The sequence below is a fragment of the Zonotrichia leucophrys genome, chromosome 1 (assembly GCF_028769735.1).
Source record: "Zonotrichia leucophrys gambelii isolate GWCS_2022_RI chromosome 1, RI_Zleu_2.0, whole genome shotgun sequence".
In the NCBI taxonomy this organism is placed as follows: Eukaryota; Metazoa; Chordata; class Aves; order Passeriformes; family Passerellidae; genus Zonotrichia; species Zonotrichia leucophrys.
In genome coordinates, this window is record NC_088169.1 from 33,639,745 (window position 1) to 33,662,083 (window position 22,339).

The 22,339-nt window shown below is 38.5% G+C and overlaps 1 protein-coding gene across 1 annotated transcript in view; it reads right to left on the reverse strand.

Annotated features, from left to right (window-relative positions):
• Positions 1-22,339, reverse strand: part of OCA2 (OCA2 melanosomal transmembrane protein) — a 182,747-nt gene that overhangs the window by 141,828 nt on the left and 18,580 nt on the right. Inside the window, exons 2-3 of the mRNA XM_064715016.1 lie at positions 17,957-18,009; positions 16,757-17,043 (exon numbers count right to left, since the gene is read on the reverse strand). Of these exons, the coding sequence (XP_064571086.1) occupies positions 16,757-17,022 (266 nt within the window). The 5' untranslated portion in view covers positions 17,023-17,043; positions 17,957-18,009. The remainder of the gene's footprint in view (positions 1-16,756; positions 17,044-17,956; positions 18,010-22,339) is intronic.

Genomic DNA, 22,339 nt, shown 5'->3' on the forward strand with positions numbered 1-22,339 from the left:
AATAGAAAACATTTATACAAATCATATGTACTGAACTAATTACTCTTACCATAACTTTAAAAACAAAACAAAAGCAAAACAGAAGCCACAAAGAAAGAGATCCCCAGACAAGCTTTTGATTGCACTTAAAACACATTCTCCCACCAAGCTGGTATTTGTGATTTTCTGATGAAGCCCACTTTTTGGGGAACAGTTATGTGGTACAAACTGTGCTGACCGACATCTGAGTATTCACCTCTTAAACCTTTACGGTGCACTAAGCAGCTGTATGCATACATCTGACAACTTTGTCATACACATGTGCCCACACAAAGAAACAATCCTCTGTGACGATTTCTCCTCAGAGGCAGCACACCATGAGGAAATTGTTATGATTACCCATCACAAATCAAGTGCAGCAGCTGATCAATCAATCAAGAGAAGGATCAAAGACTCCAGAGCTCTCATCTCAACACAGTTTCTAGATATTTCCTGATGACTTCGTTATGTAGCTTCACCAAGTCATCAAACAACCTCCAGACCTTTTAAACCCATGCCGCACTAAGATATTAGAAAAAATGAGCAATGAAAGCATTATTGAATACAGACTCATTTTCTTTACTTTTCTAATTTTCTATTGGACAGAACTATAGAGGATCCTGAAGGGCTGGCACTGCCTTATAGCATGACACTGTGAGAGGTACAGCCAACTGGCAGGTCTCATTTTGAAAGACACTGAGGTGCTGGAATGCGTCCAAACAGTAAATAAGGTGGTGAAGGGTCTGGAGCAGCTGAAAGAACTGTGGTTTTTTAGTCCGGAGAAAAGGAGAAGGAAAGGTCAGGGAAGACCTTATCTCTCCCTGCCCTAAGGGAGGTCATAGTGAGGGGGGCATTGGCCTCTTCTCCCAGAAAACAAGTGACAGCACATGAGGGAATGGCCTCAAGTTGTTTCCGGGACAGTTCAGACTCCCTGTCTTGAAACATTTTTTTCACAGAAAGGGTTGTCAAGCATTGGAACTGACTGCTCAGAGAAGTGCTGAGTTACCAGCAGGTAACTCAGGCATTTAAACGACATGTAGATGTGACATGTAGATAGGGCCAGGGTTTAGTGGTATACTTGGTAGTGTTGGGAAAGCTGTTAGACTTGATAATCTTAAAGGTCTTTCTCACCCAAAATGATTCTATTATTCCAAATTGAGAATCATATGCCATGCCAAGACCCCAGGCAATTAAAGAACAGGCTTAAGAAATGTGTAGGGAAATGTGTGCTGAGTTTATCCTAGATGGAAACGGTTCCTTAGCTAGAGCACACACAATGTGCATGCTTCATTCATTTCTGCTGGATTTGGAAAGCGAACGTTCTTCAATGGCAATTTTAAGTTCAAAAATAGCCTGGAAAATAGAGTGCTTCATATGATTCCTGTTTTAAAATCAAATCAGGCTTTGTAGGATTATTTTGCTTCTCTGAAAAAAAAAAAAAGATATCGCCACAATTTGGTAATTTGTTCACCCCAAGAGTCTTTGCCTGCCTCTGTCAGGGAAGGTCTCCATCAATAAGACATTGGGGTGTAGTAAACAGACCCTGACCTCACTCAAGTGGGTGAAGATAAAAGAAAGGACTTAACCTCTAAGCTGCCATGAAACACTTCTACCTCAGAGGAAAATATGTGTTCTCCACACATTTTCTGCTCCCATGTCAGGGCATCATGAGGTCCATCTGCCTGTGGGAGGGAGCCAGGAGCAGGGACTGGCCATGATCTTGCCAACCAGAGCCTGCCCCACAGCATCCAACAAGGGAGCAGGGATGGGGTAGGGATGGAAGCACAAGTCAACTCTGATTTCATGAGAATCCAGCAGGACCACAGGGATACAGCAGGTCCAAAAAACTACCATTTGAAGGAGTGAGAAGTTGCACTGAAGAAGGTATCTGCTGTTTTCTCCTCTGAATTTTCTGCTTCAGCAAAGGAAATTAAAAAGCTACAGGAGACCACATGGAAAACTGCAGAGTCTGAAGGAGAAAATAAATTTCAGGAGCAGAGGCTGCCAAAAGAGTTTAGCTGTTAGCAACTGCCAGCAAGCTGCAAATTTGAAAGAGCCATCAGGAGCCAGTATGGGTAGCAGTCCAAATTCCAAACCCCTAGTTCCTCTATGGATTACATTGATAACCTGTTAAGAGGTATTATCTGCAAATGCTGCAGGGTATAGTGAAAAATGAGTCTGTAGTAGGGAAGCAATTTATCAAGAACACTTAAAGCATGACTACATTTGTGACATTTAGTATATTCTGCAGGTTTGGCTTTTAAATGCCACCATTTTTCCTTGACATTCACAATGGGTTTTCAGCTTAACCAACTTGGTTGCTAACTGAACGTATGACAAAGAAAGGGGGATCACACTTTTTTCTAGTCCATAAGGGAATTTGAAAAATTTCAAACATTGAAAAAGTGGTCACAGCTTAATTCTTTAACTTTATGCCTGGTCAGACTCTCTTAGAGATGCAATATGGGGTGCTTGAATGATGGAAATATGAGCAGAGGAGTGGGTCTGAGATAAAACTAGGTGGTGTAACCATGTCTAGAGAAGGTTTTTATTCATCAAGCATTGAAGTGATAGAATGTTGTCATCTCAAAGGTTTGGGGAAACATATATTAAAACATGCAGATTTACTTAGAGAGCAGCTGAATTCCAGAATTATGCAAGAAAAGGAAACACTATTAAAACAAGGCTAGTGGCCACTTCCAAGATGAAGGAACACCTTCATACACAACAGTGAGGGAAAATTATATTGATAAAATTTTCCTTAATCCAAGAGATGTACTGACAAAATGTGACATTTATTTATTTATTCTTCTGGCTTTTCATATATCTTTATGCCACTCACCCCAGTTTTGGAGACTGAAAAGAGTAATTAGCTAGTGATACTTAGAGATCAAGAAATGAAAAATCTATTTTTTCCTTTTTTAAGCATTTCTTAGACTATTGTTTTTCCATATATTTCATTCCAAGAATCTGGATATAGGATTATTCATAACTGTAACTTTTAGATAAAAAAAAACTTTATCACTAAAAAGTATCTCCATTCCTTGTAGTTAAAAAAAATAAAGGCAGACATCTACCAAAAAAAGCATTCACTAAAAACATGAGAAAATGTGGCTGATTTCTGTGCCTGGAGAAGTGTTTCAGAGGCAGGCCACCACACAGCTTAAAAAAAAAAACAAGTTGTCATCAAATTAAGTTTTATTTCAAAAAACCCAGATGACTGATTCAAAGTACTGTAAGTTTGCTGGGACTAGTATTTTGTCCTTTGGTCACAATAAAATGAAACACAGTAAGTTCAAGTATACTCCTATCTGTTAAGTAGTTCAGTATTACAACTACTATCTATCTGTTACAAGTTCAGTATTACAATTACTAACTATCTGTTAAGTAGTGCAGTATTACAAAATATCTAGGACAATTTATGTAGCTTTTATGTAAATTATGATCTTGGTTGACTGGACCCAGCAAAAATGCTAAAATTTGCTTCAAAGCTAGAGCAAGACAGCAAGCAGACAAAGAAGAAACAGCAGTAAAATTTGCAGATAAATACTTTCTAGTGGGAGATATAGCTGTCATGTTTTGAAATACCCCTATTAAGTTGATTAAATAATGGGCATTTTTTTCACTTGGAAGTCCTTCCATTAAATTTAATTTTTGAATTATTTTAATTACAATGGATGTATTAAAAATTTCTTTTCAGGTTCTGGCTGAGCATAAGCACTGAGGTTATTAATATAAGCTTTGTCATCCGAAAGTCTGGTTTAGCATCATTACAGTCATTGACAAGACAGATCTCTTCAAATAATTTTCATCCTCCACATCTCCCATGTTGTCTATACAAATAACCTGGTGAATTAACTCTGACATGACAAAAAGACTTTTCACTGAATGATATACAAGCCTTATACAAATAATGTCTATATTGCAATGTAATAAAAAGTACTTTTATATGTACATTTTATTTGCACTTAGATCAAATCTCTTTTTTATACATAAGAGTTATCATCAAAAAAGTTATTCAGAGTTAAGTTTACAAAAAAAAAATCTATTAACAAGTCCTTCCAAAGACAACTTCCTTATAACTTCCCAGCAAGTAACTTAAAAAACAGAGTGATTCCACATAACTGGTCGTTTGCATTTCACCTTGAATTATATCAGAGCCAAAAACTTTTAAAACATTGAAAGTCCCAGAGAAACAAGTTAAAAAACCCAAACAGAATAAAAAGGCAGCTCATATCAATAAAATATTTTTTCTTACATTTGGGTGATACTCTGTGAAATTATTCAAGAGTAAATACTGTTTTATTTCACAAAGATGGTTCTCTTCCCTGCAATAGTCCTTCACTTAGATCACTATTACATATTAATATACACCTCTTACAAGCCTCAGGAAATTCATTCCATAGCCTTGAGTTCTGGTTTGCTACCAGACATTTTTCTGCCTTAAAAGGCCTTAGAGATCCAAGACCCTCAAGAATACAATGTCAGAGAAGGAGCTTCTAATCTGTATTAAAAAGCAGCTTTGAAACACATATTTTTGATTTGTTGCTGACCAAGGGGAGACAAATTTAAGACACAAGATTTGAGTCCATTAAAACATTCAACTGAAATTCTCAAAGTAAAAAGAAGGCAGGGAAGAAAAACGACCACCAAACAAATCAACCCAAACACCAAGGATTATAAATAACACATTCCAAAAACACTGGGAATTTGATTTTCTCATGCAGGGTATCATGCAAATTATATTTGGCAAGTCCCCCCTAAAGTGGGCTAATTGACCACAAAAAAAAAAAGAAACATTTATTTCAGCTTCCCTTCCTCCTGGTTTAAACTCTAATCCTTCTCCAGGTAAGAACATGCTGCTGTGCACTGAAAAACCAAAACCAAGAATCACATCTCTCAGGATTCAGAAGAAAATTCCTCTTCCTACACAGCAGATGGCTTTGTTTCAGCAGTATAGTTTAACTGTACATCATACTTCTTAATACACTTTTTCCCTCCTAGTCAAAGAGATGCCAGACTCTTTCCTCTCAGGCACCACATTCCCTTCAACCCTATACAGAATGGAATAATTTTGGTTACTCCATAGTATCACACAGGTGACTTCCTTCCATGTTGTTCCTCAAATAGCATATTCCTCATGAGATATGTCATAATATTTATTATGTATGTTTTAAAAATTAGCACCATCCCAAAGCTAAATAAATCCTGAATACTGATCATCAAAAAAATAGAACAATAACCCTTCACATAGACATGAAAATCTCTAGACTCACAAAAATGAAGTTACATAAATAAAACTTCATTCTGTGCTCCCAAAGAAAAAGAAAATGCAAAAAGGGAAAGTGCCAGTGTGCCTGACTTAAAAAGAAAATTCTTCGTCAAGGGATTATGTGCAGAAAAGGAGAAAGCCCATGCTGACATGGCTGCCCTATGTTAGCAGCAGCAGAACACAGCTGATACAGACAGCTAAAGACAGAAGAAATTTTACAGGTGTTTTGATTCCTCAAGCAGATACAGTGCCTGAATAATGTCCTACTTTTTCAATCAAAAACACTTGTTAGCATTCTTAAAAGAATGAACTGAAACCACTATATATACATTAAATAAGCAGTTCTTGTCATTTGCCATGTGTTGAACCAGACAGTTACAGTTATTTGATTATCAACTCAAATGGATCAAACAGGTTTTGTTTTCTTGAACCAACAGTGCCTCCAAATAAGAAAAGCTTGAAACATAAAGAAAGGTGCTGACAAACACAATTCTTGCATATGTTTTTTTAATAAAACATCTCCAGAAATTGTTGTCAACAGTTGCTGCATCAACAACTCTTTTTTTTAATACCATCTGCACAGGCACTTTGCAAAAAGAAAATATTTATAAAGTGGGACATAGCAGGAAAACCAAAGGATATTCTGACAAAATGGAAATGCAAAGGAGTCAAGTAAGCAGACATTCTTGATTGCACAGCAAAAAATAAAATAACACAAAGCAATAAACAGTGAAAAAAACCAAAACAAAACAAAAACAAACAAAAAAAAACCACCAAAAAAAATACACTAAAGTGCCCATTAATCAGACACTTATTAAAAGTTAATGTGGAAGTAGGCCTTCGGCACCTCAAGGAACAACAGAGAATAATGGTTGTTCCTTTATACAAAAATAACAGTTTAGAGAGCAAATAATGTAGGTTCATTTGAGTCATGGCATTTAGAAATAGGTTCTAATTGAAAAGAAATGTTTTAAAAACAGACAAAAAATGTTCATGAGAAGTAGAGGTCCATAGTGGGTTGTCAGAGAGAAAAAAAACCACTTTATACTATTTTAAGATTATGGAATATGAACATTAATTAGAATAGTGGAAGAACTGTACGTACAGGAATTATTTCCTCCAGTAGCATTAGGAAAAAGAGTGGGCTGAAGAGAAAAAAAATAACATGACACATGGCAGAGCTAAAAGAACAGATTTTAACCTAAGAGAAACTTAAGAAAAAAGCATGTAGACAAATTTTAAAAAGGACATTGTTTAGAGAGGATGAACTCCATCAACACTTGTCATTTGTCACAAGGTATGGCTGCAGTCTCAGCTCTGAAGTATTATTCCAGTTTATCTATTAGTTTATTTTGGTCAATAATCAAATGCTGTAACCACAATAGGATAATGTATGTTCCTACTTGCAACTTTATTGTTAATGAACACCCTCATTCCCGAAGAGATACAGTTGCAGCAACAGGTGAGTTCCAGATTATTAATTTTGCATCCAAGTAAATAAATTACATTACATATAAGGAAGCCAGTGTCAATACTTAATTTAGATGACCTCAAAGTATTACATGCATAACCTGAATCTTCTGAGGTTCATACAGAGTTTAGGAAGTATGAAGACCCAGAATTCTCTTTCTCCAACCTATCTACTTGAGGCTACAACATTTTCAGAGTGGCATATCAAGAAAATTAAATGATCAGTCCTACTCCAAATTGTAAATAGATCAATACATTTGTTAACAGCTTTTGATCAAGAGTTCCTGTGTGTTCTGCCTCACAAACATCAGATTTCCAGCTCAAGGAAAGCATGTCAGGTCTAACAACAACAGTGTCACTCTATCAACTTTTGTCAACAGAAAAATAGATCCAAAAATGTGATTAGTACAATGTCCATACATGCAAGTCCTTATGAAAATCTGTCATTCTCTTCTGCCAAGGACAATCTGTCTTCCATCAAAATAGGCAAGTTGGAATATTTCTGGCTATGTAATTCTCTTCAATATTTCCATTCAAGTAGGAACAGGTTTGTAAGGAGTGCTTGTTGTCATTTTATTTAAGGCTAAAAACAATAGTTTTTCAAACACTGATGTTCAATGGTTTTACTCTGAAACATCACTACTTCTTACAGTTCTGGTTTGGCTAAGTTTTGGCCACATACTACAGTATGCCAAGTAGATGGAACCCAAAAATAATGTCTAAAATGCATGAATTCCATTGCACCACTTTGTAGAGCATTTTTTTTTCCCCATTGGCCTGTACTAGAAATCACTGGGAGGCCCAAAGTACCAAGCACAGAGCAAACTGGAAAAGAAGACTCATATTGCCAATGGATGCAACAAAAACTCACATATTTATATAATGTTACAACATAGCTCTTCTCTTTTAGCTTGTATGACTAAAGACACATCAGAGAAAACAGAAGGGAATCCTTTGGTACCCTCATTCTGGGCTTATTCTTCCTTTTGGCAGAACAATTCGCTAAATTCACGTTCATCCTTTTCACTGCATGAGGTTTACATGCTGAAGAAGCTGTGAATAGACTCCTAAAGAGGATTGCAGGTCAGATGTCATTGACATGGTGGAGGAGGTAGAATTGCTCCTATCACATCTAGGAAGATTAGAAACAAAAGCCTTTGCTTTTTTATTTTCTTGGCAGTCGAGAGAATGAATTGCATCAGACCACAAGAGTGGGAGGAAAAGTCACTGCAAAATATTTACTCTATGCTACTCAGGATTAGACTTGTTACAGTAAATTCCTCAAAAGCATAGTGTTTCCTCCTCAAATAACAAGTGCAAAGCCCTGCCAGACATATGAGCTCAATGTAGCTGCCAGGGTGGCCATCTGATGGAGATGCTTTCATATTTCACCTCAGAGATCTCCACTTCAGACAAGGGAGCTCTTGCTCAAAGAAACTCTGCTCAAGGATAGCAGGGAGTGAATGGCAGATGGACTGTGTTTACTGTCCTTACTGACTAGCACTGAATGATGCTAATTCACACAGTACTGATTCAACTGCTTCTGCTCCACTTTTTAAAACTGAGTGGCTCTAACTGCCAATCTGTTCTATATTTCACCCTGTCCAAAAGAAATAATATAAAAACATGCAAAGAAAAAAAAATAAAAAAGGAAAAAACAAAAACAAGTGCATTACTTTTGAACCTACCCAGTTCTGACAGCCCTGGCTCCAGCTCAGAGTGCTGTCCTTGATGTAGCTCCGACCTGCTGTGGGCAGAGCTCTGTGTGGTCTCTGACTGCCGCTGGTCCATTAGCACAATTATTGCAGGTTGTCCCTGCAGCCCCATTAGCCCCTATCAAGCAGAGAATTGCTTGCTTTGTCACTGTCTGTAAGCATTTTGGTGACTCATTTATCAGTTTTTGCTCTATTTCAGATAGTAAATCACTTGAGCTCCTTATGTACAGCAGGTTTTTTAAAAAGCCATATGATTTGCCAGACTACAGACTGTGACCTTTTTTTTTTTCTTACTTCAGTGGCTAATTTCTCCCATCTACATTAATCTATTTTTCCATCAACTACATTCAATTTAACATGAACTTCAGTTCTTTATTATATGACCATAGCTATCTGGGAAATTTTTGCTGCAGCTGAGGAATGATTTCCAGTGCTTTTAACACAAAAGGACAAAACACTCTAATGCCAATTAATTCTAAAGAGAGAGACATTTACAATTTGGGGCAGACTGAAAGATCCCCATGACCAGCAGAACTGTGCTCTGAAACATCTGCTCCTGACAGCAAGCTATGAAAGGAAAAAAAAAAAAAGAAAGGAAATATTTCTTTCTGTACTCCCTTGTGGGGTGAGATTGTTTTATTTGATGAGGAATTATAGCCTTCCATGTCTTTATCTTGTTAACACGCCTTGCTTTTGTTTGAAAGACCAAGCTGTAAGTAATTATGGTTGCAAGATATTCAGTGTTAGCAAGGAATGCTGCTTACTTGGCTGTCTGGCTTCAGGGTTTGGGACCGACAAGTTCATATTCTTGTTACCTGCAGCTTTGGGTGGAGTTGAGATTTTTTTCACATCTGAGGACTGATTGCATCAGAGTCTAGCTTATAAACACAGCATTAACTTGTTTTTGCCTAATTCAATCCATAGCTAAGTACACCCTGCTCACACTCTGTATGTCCTGCTGTATTTCACACAGTGTCTCTTTGTAGCTGCATGAAAGAGTTTCCATTTGTCTTTTTCACTACTTCTACTGCCCCTGCATTTTACTCATATCTGTCCATTTAAAATCTTCTCCTTCCACTTCTGTCTCTACATCTTCACTCCTCCTCAGCAGCTCCCCAGCAGTCTGGGCAGAGGATGAGAAATTTTTTAGCCAAACATTCTATATGAACTAAGCTAACCAAGCTCTTATGTCATCACCCTGGGTATTATACTAAATACTGCAAACCCTTTCTCTCCTCTCCTCCATCAGGCCTTTATATTTTCAACAAAATAATAGTAATTGGAAAGAAGAATCAAGAGTATATAAACAAAACAATGCTGATTAACAAGAAATTCTTATAAAATAGAATACCTGAGTAAAAGTTGCTGTTTTAATCGCTGTTTCATTATATATTTTCAAAGTTACAATTAAAGAAAAAAAAGAAAATATGGTCTTGGCAGACTGCATCTGGCAAATGTATGTGGATCCATACACTTACCAAGAGCTGGGAAATGTGTGTTTAATGCTACTCAGAGCAAAGCAGAAGTTGTGTATCCATTTTCTACCAAAAAACGACATTATGTAACTCCCACTAGCATTACTCCTTTTTTGATTAGACCATGAAATCAAAATGCTTTCATTCCTCTCCCTCTATGCTCTGCAAAGTTCGTCGGCTCCTGTTCCTCCTCAGGCTCATTGAGGCCCACACCTTAAATTTCAATGACCCAAACTTACTGTCAATCATTAGATTTCTCTCCATTATTCCCTTTCTCTACTATTTTGGCTTTACTTTCAGGTCTTATTCTACCCTTCAGCTGCAGAGCCTGGGCCCACAGAAAAGTTGCCATGTTATCATGCAGACCATTTACCACCCAAAACCAGTGCTGCAGTGCCTGCCTATATGCATGTCCACTCGATGCAGTAATATATGTAAGGACTATGGATTTCTTATGCTTCCTTTCCCTTCTTCCTAGTCACTGTCCATGAGAACTCAGTTGTTTTTCCTCACATAAAACATGCACATCTACATGGCAGAAAAACTGGGACAAAACTGAAGTCTTAATTAATTAGTATAACTTGTCCAGCTGCTAATGAGAAGCTATGATTTCTGTAAATCAGTCAGTATGTCAGAGGCTGCACACATGCACATCAGTCAGGAGCAAAGCACACAGATCCATTTTCCAATGAGAAGCTTCATGGAGAGGTGTTGAGTGTCTGAGTTTATTTACTTCATCACAGATGGCCAGCTACTCCTCATGTCAGCTATTTAAGCCCCAGGCATACCCTCCTGCTCAACAGTGACTGGCCCTTCACACCACATTTCTTTTCAAAGTTTGACTTGTTGGCTTTACTCTTCAATGTAAAAAAAAAAAATTCTGACAATAAAAGCCTTCTCCTGTTTAAACAGGGAAGTTTATGTAAGGGAAGTGCTGTGCAGTCCCATCTTGTGTATGACTGGCATCTTTCCACAACTGGCCTAAGAGGTCTCACAGAGACAAACCCCATATTATCATATTATTAACTATTAGGAAAAGGGCAGCTGCTTTTAAAATTCAACAGCTTTGTGGGATGTCACAGGCACTCAAATGAAACACTTGATTTTTAAAGGTTGGTACACTGCAAATTCTTCACTGAGTGCTAAGCTCAGTGTTTAGCCTGACAATTGGGCAAGTGTGATGCAGTTAATTAGTATCCCCTAATTCTTTCAACAGAGCACTCAGAAACAAAAATTAATAATGGTGGGTTCTTGTTTACAAAATTTTCTGTCAGAGCAAAAAGCATTTGAGTGGCTACATGGGAGCACTGTGATTTTAGTCTGTCAATGGCAGAATAGAAATTGTAGTATATGACCAATCTGAGATAATGTGAATAATTATTAGCAATTAGCACTGAAATGATGAATAATACAAAGCAACAAAAAAATTAACTTAGAACACAGAGAAACTTATAATGAATGGAGCCTCTTTCTGTAGGCTTCATTAACAGCAGAAAGTGTGTCAAAATCAGTCTTTAGCTGAATACACCTCTTTTGATCAAATCAAGTCAAACACTCTAAGTTACATCATATAACTACATTTCAGTCTTGTTTCTGTTACCATGGCAAGGTACCTTTTTCCCAGGAAATGCAGAACAGCGAATTAGAATAGGGCAGCAGAATCCCACAATAACTTATTAATTTGCCTATTGTACATAATATGGTCTTTCTGTTTTGCTTCCTACCATTTAACCTAAAGTTTTGCTAGTGCTGCTTATTGCTTCTTTTGGGCTTTTCAGGCTTTGAATAGTATTTTATGATATTGTAGAGGCAACAGCAGGAAGTTTTAATCTCAGCTAAGAGAGTCTCAGCAGTTCCATGCCCCTACACAGTTTGCTCATGATAAGCTGTGTTGCAGCCACACACCTCCATGTAAGCAATAAATGTTTGAGAGGGTGAACCAAACTAAATAAATTGGCAGAGTTGGACTCTACAACTCCTTCCATATTATTTGTTTACTGCAGTGTCATAGCATTTAAAGAGCCACATGGGGAATCAAAATGCAGAAACATTTACTATGGATAAGAAATGAGAAGGAAGGCAGAAGTGCCATCTTTCAGACAGCAAGCAAGATCACTTGAGAATGATGAAGGTGGCGGTTTGTTATGAAGTCATCTATCTGTCCTGGACTCTTCTCTAATGTTTGTGTGATTGACACTAAAATCAGAATGCTTGTTACACAAACAGGCAATTATGATGTGAAAATGATGTTTTCTCTGTTTGACTGTTGAATAGATGATCCCATTTTGTTCTAGTGGCCAAAGATCAAAATTAGCCTTAGGATGCACAAAAAAAAAGTAGTTTTATTGTTTTCAAGAGGATTTTTTCCTTTAGTCTTTTCCCCTGTCTTTTAAATTGTCACATAAATTAAAGAAGCTTTTAAATTGTCACATAAATTTTACTTATTTAGACAGCAAGCATGTCTTCTTGACATCTAATTCTAAATCTCATAAATGTCTTTTAAAAGTAGCAATATATCAACATAATTAAAAATCAAAATTGAGATTTATAATCCCTTATTTTTTAAAGGCATAACTTCACTCTCATTTAGACTTTTCAATACAATACCTTCTCCTCTTCCAGTTTCTCCTGCTAACAGCAAATAAAATTACAGTCTTCCTGCTGTTTGATACAAACCAAGAATTCAATAGACACTTTTAATTCACTGACCTGCTCACTGCAAACCAATCCCCCTACTGATCCTGGGAGATTCAGGAAGAGGTGGATTTGGTTGATTGTTTTTACTTTTTATTACATAAGTAAAACTGAGGGACAGGAGAAACGCTGAAAGAAATAGTTTTGCTTGCTGAAACACATTTTCAAGCAGATTTTAAAAATTTTGAGGGTTTTGTTTTTTGTTATCCTTTGGATGGATTTTCTTAATAACTCTCAAAGAATAAAGTCTTCTAAGGACTATCATATTAAATGATCATAAAACTCCAGGGCCAAATTCATCCAAATATAACTTCAGTGGAGTAAGCAAAGTAATGGAATTAAGAATCACTATTACTATAACTTACATGGAATTAAGAATTACTATTCACTTCATTTCTACAGATTACCTTTAATGCTCATGAACTCCTAAGACAAAAACAGCTGACTTCACCCTCTTCCTGAGAATCACAAAGGAGGATTTCAGATTTGGTTCTTATAAAACCATGCTGTTAAGTTCTTCCCATGCAAATAGCACTGATAATGATGAGACCAAAGAGCCTTTTTGGGGGCCACATTCTGTATGTACAGAGACATGGTGGAAGGGAGCAGTCTGTGTCTTTAGAGATGTCAGTGCTGACCTAAGAGTTTTGCCCTTGCTGCCACAAAGCAGTGCGGAATCTTCCTGCAAGGGAAGGAGTTCATGAAGGTGGTTTGGACTAAGGTCCATGGACTGTAAAACTCACTTTCATGTAACTGTAATGAAAAGGATCCTGGTAAAGCCATTGTTGAAAGTCTGAGGAATCTGAGAGAAGTTAAAAATCAAAATGCAGACTTCGTTGCCATATTTTGGTACCTTAAAAGCTGCATTTCTGATAGTTCAAAGTACACCACAGTTCAGTGCAAACATACACCTAGGCCAGCTGCATTCCAACTGAATAGAATGTCACTGGAGCTCATTCTTGGTCCGCTTCAGAGAGGCATGCCTACACTGCCCACAGCAAGCAGGACTGAAGAAAATGTGCTGTTCACAAGAAGGCAGACAGGCTTATTTCTAGGGGAAGGACACTCTGGAAATACAGGATCATTGGAGTGACCATGGTGGATGGTCCAGATCTCCTCACACAGAGCCAAGGGAACCTAAGGCAATGCAGTAAAACCTGGAATTGGAAGGTACTGCTCTTCAAAATGGAAAGTAAATAAGAAGGCATGCTGACAGGCAGGCAGCCCAATAGGTACACTGATCACAAAATACCTGCAGCACTGTGCTGCAATCAAACAGAAATGCTTGGTCCAAAATAGAGCGGACATCTCTTCCCAAGGGTAAATGGCCCTGCTTAAACAAGAATACTTTCTTAAAGTTAATTTTAGAGAGCGAGATAAATCCCCTGTTCCATTAAATAGATTCTTTGGAAAGTTTTGTCTCAGTATACATTTGAAAAATTTAGAGAACCTGGGAATCTTATCCTGAAAGATAATTCAGCAATTTAAGTTAAGTAGATGCATTAAAACAAACCATACAGATGTGCCAATTTAGTGAACCACTTTATGGGGAAAAGAAATATTTGGTGTCCCCTCTTTTTTAATTATCAGTCGTTTTCTTTTCAAGCAAAAGAACAATTTACATTGAAAACTGATTCTAATGAAACTAATCAAAAAACTTGTGACTTTGCAAAAGATTATCCAGGTTTTTACCTGCATTCTGTTGGGTAGTCCCAATGATTTAAGGGTAATTGCTCACATAGAGTGGTGATACAGGTCACATCAGTATTTGAACTGTACCTGATGTATATTGGTTAAAATACATGCTAAGGAGAGACTGATAAGTTCAATCTTCATGCCAAAAAAATCAATACTGGAAAAGCAATAGGCGAAGATCAACAAGAAAAAATTTTGAAAGATCCTTTTCCGAGCCCTAAAATACTGCTATTGAAGATTAGATATACACTTGTCTGAAAGGGAACATGGGTATGGATTTGTCTATTTAATTGTACCTCTCTTCCTAAATCACACACAGTAACTCCAGTTTACTCAACGCTAACTGTGTTAGCAAAAGGCTTGGAGTTACTCCCTGTCCTCACAGGAAGGTGAGCTCCCCCATGACCTTGTATATGTCATCTCTGGCATCTGAGACCAGAGATGACTGCCAGACTGGTTCAGAAGTCCACAGAAGTTGAACACGAATCATATCACTCACTGAAAAATAATAGGAAGAAGTTAAGCCAGAAAGGAGAAAGCTGGTCCATAAGAATACAAATCTGGATTCCGTTCAAGTGCCAGGATAGTAAACAGGACAGTAAATAGCACTGGCAAACACAGCTGTAGCAAGATATAGATGTGAATTCACAAAGGAAAAACCTTGTCTTCAGAAGCACTCAGTCCTTACCTTCCTTCCATCCTCACGTATATATTGCACTTACCATGCTCTTTCAGAATAGGACATTAACTCATGCCTTCACATACTGAACTGAAGAACTTTTAAAATATTTGTTTCTGCCAGTAAAAATTCTTAATCAACACAAAAAATCCTCAAATACTCAAAGAAAAATCTAAAGGATTTATAGGACTTTTTTGATCAAGCTGATAATTTGATTACTTTTTTAATATTTGGAAAGCATAGCTATGATTTCCAATTCTCACTCTGACCGAAACACTTTCAGATGCACATTAAAATATTGGCTGGGTTGGCTGTAGATGCCTATGCCATACTTATGATGTGTCTAAGTAAAAGGCACAACAAAACTCACCCAGCTAGCCTGGCTGTCCTTTGCTCAGGTCAGGGAACTTACCAAAATGTCCCAAACTTTCTTTCTTCCCAAGATAAGCACATTTCCTTCTAACTGAGATGCAGGGACATGGGACAGATCTCAGCCCCGCTCATCAAATCAGAGATGTCACCAGCACAGCCAGAATTATGGGGAGCCCCAGGACTGCAACTCCCACATGATATGATTTTCCTGATTTGTAGCCACACAACAAAGGTCTCCAGCATCAGGTTCCAGATATTGTGCTGGCACTCTACTTCACAACAGCAGCTTAAGCCTTGCTCAATGCAGACACTGCCAGGCAGCACTTTGAGGCCTGTGCTCTGCAGGAAATTGGATTAGGTACAGCACTTCTCTCTCACTTTAGGCTTCACTCTAAAGATGCTCAAAACTACCCAAAAAAGTTGACAGTCCACCCTGGCTGCCTTTCACTCACTGTGGTTGCTGCTGGTTCAAAGCTTTCAAAATCTACCTGAAGTATTTTGGAGTCTATAAATTATTTCTGAGTGTTCACAAATACAATTGCTGGTACTGTATCTGTCTCAACAGGAAAGATTAACACCCCTGCCCAGCAACCTGCACCTTTCCTGGTGTGGGAGAGGATGCATGAGAAGGACACACCATCCATTTGATGTGTGGTGTGTCAGCTGTCAGAGTGGTGCTATATTGTGCCATTTTAGTGTTTGCAGCCTCAGCTGTATGGATTCTCTCCACGTCTTTATGATGCATTTTTCTGAAAGAGGTATGTTGTCATTATATTGCAAAGGTTTCATATTGTTTTCTCCTTAGTGCAAGTTTCATACCTGCTTGATGTTTCTCGTAGACATCTCCTCCAAACACTAACTCTTTCTTCTTCTGGCAGGAGCCAACTGACTCCAGTTCCCCTCAACCAACCACGCTACTCTTTTATAACACTCTTCTTATTGGCTACAGCTGTGGCCTGTTAAAGGCAGGCCTGCTCCTAATCTTTAATAATTAACCCAGCTGAAACTCTTTAGGGGGTAAGATTACTTTCTGTATTTTCTTATATTCTATACCCTTACAGAGGTATAAGGGGATGTGAAAACTACTTAATCTCTGACACCAAGTAGAGAAGAAAAGCCAATTGTCTGATCTTGAAACAGAGGAAAATCGGCTTGTGGTGGCAATTAACACTGAGATTAATTTAGAAATCTGTTGATCCATGACCCCTCCATGGCAATTACAACTGCCCTGATGTTCCATTAAGGTTTTGCCTCTTTGCATCAGTGGGAGAAATATTGACTTAATGAACATATGTATCTGTCCTGCAAGGATATAAAAATTAATTTTGATTTGCAGAAAAACCATTCTGTTTGTTTTTGTTCTTACCTTCCCTGCATGGACACAGGAGTGAAATCCTTCCCAAGTGCAATGCAGCCATCCTCCCTTATTGCTGATTTTTCACACAGGGTCTGTGACTCTCCAAGGCTTGCTACCATGCCATGATACTCTTTAAATAACTGCAGCTCATTGCAACTTCTGGTGACTGGTTTGGCTGCCACCTTTGCAGATAAAATGGTTTGATGTGACGATGTCTGATTCAGCTCCATATCTTGTTTAGAAACTGTGCTGTAATCTTTGTTATCCAAGTACATCTGTCCCTGAGGGGCCTTCTCCTAAAAAAGTGAAAACAAATATACTTGGATTAAACTGAATGGGCTCAATGTTTACTGCAGTACAAGCATGTTAAAAACGCCAATCAGGTTTCTTTAAGTGCATTTTTGGGAATTTCTCTTGTTCATTTATTTACATCAGGAACAATTCCAATGTTTTAAACGTCTTTGCAACTTCAAAATTAGCCACTATAAGCACTGAATTAGATAAATAGATGGGTCATCTACTTCACTCATGTCTACCATTATTTTCTCCCACAAATCTCCCAGCGACTTGCACTGACTTATCCCATAAAATATGGCAAAATCATCTGTGCGTTAGTGGCACAAGAGTCGCTGCTGCAGAACATCTTCCCAGCTTACAAGAGCACTGTTTCACCACCACCACACAGCTTCTCTCCAGCAGCTGTGGTGACAGCAGCCTCATGGAAGCCATCACTCTCCACCAGGCCTTGTGCTCCCTTGGAAAGCCTTGTCCTGCTGCAAATCCACCACAGATAGTGGACCCTCATTAAGCAGAGCAGGTACGTGAGTTTTATGAATAGAGTGTGCCATTCCAGCAGTTGCCAGAGGCTTTTATGAAATATGAATCAAACCTTGATGAAAATGAGGTTTTATGATATGATTATTAATGGTGATTATAACAAAAAATAGTGCATAACAGTCGAAAAGCTTTTATGTTCTCATCATTAAAATTCAATCTGAAAAGTTATAAAAACCACTTCAGAATCCCACAAAGTGCACAACTCAGACATGATGACTGAATTAAAGATCAGCCTGTCTCAAACACATGCTGTGGAGTTTAATCATGGGAATATTTCAGCATAAAGTGTCAAAGCAACTGCAGAGGACAGCAAAAGCTTGGGAAACAGGCCTGTCAGCCTCCAACATCCTTCAGCCTTGTCAGAGCACATACCTGCTCCTCCCTGCAGAGATTTCAGCACAGGACACTTAGCTGCTCCTGCAGGGCTGTGGGGCAAAAATAGCACAATAATAGGCTCTGCTTCAGTCCCAGTGGGAGAAATCACTTGAAACTGAAATGAAAAACAGCTAATTATGATTTCATGCAGATTTGAGCTCTCATGGCCTTACAGATTAGACGGGAGTGGAAGTTACTGAAACAAAAAAAAAAGACTGCACATACAAGCCACCACAAACCCAGGTCATGACCCCAGATAAAGGTGCTCTTGATAACTAAATCTAAATCAGAAATTCCCCAGGTGGCAAAACCTTCTTCAGTTCTGTATTTCTAATTCTTTCTATTTTCAATGCCCTTAGTTCTCATCTCCTAATATTTTTCACCTGTCCTTATGGTCCAAGCAGATTAACAAACTTGACTCTTCTCATCATTGCACAGTAGCTGTAGTACTGTGTCCAGTCCTGGTCCCCACAATTCAAAAATTATGCACAGACTAGACAAGTCCAAAGGAGGGCCACAAAGATGATCAAAGAGCTAGAGAATCTGCCCTATGAGAAAAGACTATAGGATTTAAGTATTTTCCTCCCTCAGGAAGAGAAAGCTCAAGGGGGACCTCGTTGTAATTTCAGTAGTCAAAAGGTGAATACAAAGAAGACAGGCTCTCTCTTCACAAGCAGACACACAAATAGGAAAAAAGGCAATGGATATGAGTTGCATGAGGATAGGTTTCATTTCAATAACAAGAAAGAAATTTTTTGCAGGAAGAATAACAGCAACAACATCCCCAGGGGTAGAGGTCTCATCACTGCAGATTTTGAAGGCACAACTGAACAGGCTACATGATCTCGTTGAGGCTCCCACAAAAGGTTAGACCAGATGGTCTTTTGAGGTCCCTTCCAACATGAGTTGCTCTATGAGTCTATAGTTTACAGCCTGAAATAGATCAACAGAAATAAGTTTTTTCTTAAATGTGCTTTACTGATTTTCTTGGAAGGGAGAAAAATGAAATGAAGGGTAGGGAGAGTGTGGTGAACAACTGAAGGAAAGAAGCTAGCATCTACTGCTTTCACAGGGCTCCCACATTTCGATATGGCCAGCATACACCAAAAACCACCAAAGACACTTCAGTTTTAAATGGCTTACACCTCTCCTCTAGATATTTCTATCAAGGGACGCCTGGTGTAAGGAGCACAAACCTGGTTGAGGTAAAACAAAATACACTGCGAGTGAGCTGGTCCAGGACTTCTCCATGGTTTGAAAATCACAGAGCTTTTGTGATCAAAGACAAAATCCTGAGTGAAAGTGCTGGAAAGCCATATTTGCCACTCTCGCATGGAATCTAAAGCTGGGAGGTGTTGGGAGGGCAAACACACTGCAGAGAGGCATCACTGCCCGACCAACACTTTATTGTCACCTCTGGTAGCCTGCTGCCCTACCAGGCAGTAGGTTTGTCTGTCCTAAAATTCCAAACTGTCTTCCTTCCAAAAAATAACTTTGAAATGCAAATACTTCCAATTCCAACAGGAGGAGATAAATGCTTTTGTCTTCAATCTCACTTTATATATTTATATACTGATTTTATTAAGATACTCTGCAAATCATAAAAGAGACATTTATTCCATTTATTGCCTATTTATTCAATTTTTCATAACATTTGGCTTGTCTGAGTTCCTACGGTGAAAATACACAGATTTTAAAATTATGTCATGCTGTGGAAATGCTAAATCTACAGCAACTCAGGCTGTACTAGTTTTTAAAAGACAAAAATCTGAACACAACCTCTGAAATTGACCCTTTTTGACCCTCCAAGAGGGACTTTTTTATCTCGACGTGAACAGAGACCAAACCAGACAGGCTCTTGTATGTACAAAAGCCTTAGCTTGAAAGACATTTATTTTCAGAATTAACGTCAATGAAAAAATAAAAGAATGTCAAGGACGAGAAGCTTGAGAGAAAAATCTGATGTCTAGTTAAAAACCCATAAACTGCTTTATTGTACATTCACAGAAGCTTTGCAAAAAAAAAAAAAAAAAAAAAACGTAACACAGCATCATTTTGCCACAAGAGCAGGCATGATGGTGAATGCCTATGTGGCTAAAACATTGCTAAGGCAACTATCTCCATGGTATCTAAGCTTCTAAGACATCAGTGCATCCAAGAAATTCTCAAACGATCACATCTCCCTCTAGCTACACTTCTATTTCTTCTTCTTTTCTCTTACCTTGCAATGCCTCAATCAGCAATGAGACATAGGTGAGATGCTATCTTGTGAAGGTAAGGAGAGATTTCAGCCAAGAAAAGCCTATTTTGGGTAACTTCTGGAGCTGTGCACCAGTAAGAGTTTTTAGCCACAACTAGAAACTGGTCCAGCAACCACAAATCCTGTGTTTGGCTAATGCAGTGATACTAAATAAATAAAATAAATAAAAGAGCTAATACAGTATTTAAACCACATTTGTCACCCGTTTTCATCATTTCATCCAAGCAGCTGAGCATCCACTCTAAAAGTACTAGTGGAGAAGTAATTTTCTAGGTGAAAATAAGATCAACAGGTTATATTATTTTATTTAAGAGACTTTTTGCATTTAAAAATTAAGAATTTTATCTTAGGGTCAAGAATTTAATCTTAGAGGCTATGAAATATCACATCTGCTCAAGGTAATGCCCAGAAATAATGTTTCCTGTCTTGCTCATGCTATTATTTATCAAAGCCTTTTTCCCCCAAGACTGGAAAAAAAAAATTCCTCTGCACTGTCACCTTTCCATTTTCAGGCAGAAACTGAAATTCTAAAAAATTACTAGCTGAGGAGGGATGCATATATTCTATATATACATTCTCCTACAGACATGCATTTCCCAACAGCTTCCCCACAAGTCAGAGCTGATGTTGTCCCTCCTGTGGCAAAGTCACCCGCAAGTGCTCGCAGCAGCATGGAGGAGAATTGCTGCTCTCAGCCTGTGGCCCACAGAAACAGAGCAAGGCTTCAGCACTGCAGCTCAGAATTCCTCCCACCACAGGCTTATCCTCACGTGGCCATTAATACACATAACCCTGGCCCTGCCATCCTGGGCACAGGGAGATGAAAACTCAGCTGAAAACCTACCCCTAGAATCACAATCTAAAATCACACACACACTCCTGCAATGCCATTGCCAAATCATTAATTTATATCTATTTGTTTTGAGTAAAGTACTGCAGTATCGAATGTTGCCATGCGCAAACAAGAACTCTTGGTATTTAATTGGTGTGTTTTCTCTTATAAATTGGAAGTGTCTCTAGCTGTAGGAAGGCAGGAAGGCTGGTTTGGATACACAGAGTGTAAGAAATCCCTTTGGCATCTAGGACTTCACAGTTCCAGTGCTGCTGTTCTCCACAAACCCCTGCCTATCCTACATAAATGATCCCCATTACCTCACAGGATGATGTTAGAGATTGCAGAGAAAAAAGCTGTGCAGAGCTGTGACCGTGGTCACAAGGGTTTGCAGGTGAAGAGAGAGGCGAGAATGTTGATTCCATGATCAGAAGGCTTGATTTATGATTTTATGATATATATATTACATTATAACTATACTAAAAAGAAAAGGTAGGAAAAGTTCTCAGAAGGCTAGCTAAGCTAAGAATAGAAAAGAATGATAACAAAGTCCTTGATTGGCCATTAATTGTAAACATCCAAGATGGGCCAATCACAGGTGCACCTGTTGCATTCCACAGCAGATAACCATTGTTTACATCTTGTGGCTGAGGCCACAGCTTCTCAGAAGGGAGAAAAATCCCAAGAAAGGATTTTTCACAAAAGATGTCTGTGACACAGAGCAGACCTCTTGCATGACTGGGAAGATGACAGAGCATGGATGTACAGAATGGGGCTGCAGGACAGCCCACAGCAGATCATTACCACTGACCTGTCCATGGTTTTGGGGTTGTCTTTTTTTGCCATCCTCAAGTGCCAAGAAAAGCAGTGGGGTAAACCTTTCTCATTATGCACCAAACATACAAATAAGACTCCATTACATCCTTGTCTAAGAGTCCTGTCTAAGACTCCCCACTTTTGTTCCCCATGATTTCTTGGCCCTGGGCTGCATGGAGGGCTATTTAGCAGGTGGAAGCAAGGTGATGGCTTGTAAAAGGCCTTGTCTCCATCAGTCTGCCCAATAAGAAATGGTCTCAAACTTCCCCCAAGAGAGCTGTTCCCAGGTGGTGGCTCACAGGCACACCCAATGCTTAAATCCTGTTACCTTATATTCTCTCTCTCATTGGGTTTTAAAGTGTTTCAAATACCACACTTGCAAACTGGCAGAACTTAACAGCTTTCAGCAAGTTGCTGCATTTCCTTAGTCAAAAGGAGGGTGTTTGCCTGAGAGCAGTTCATTTTCCTAATC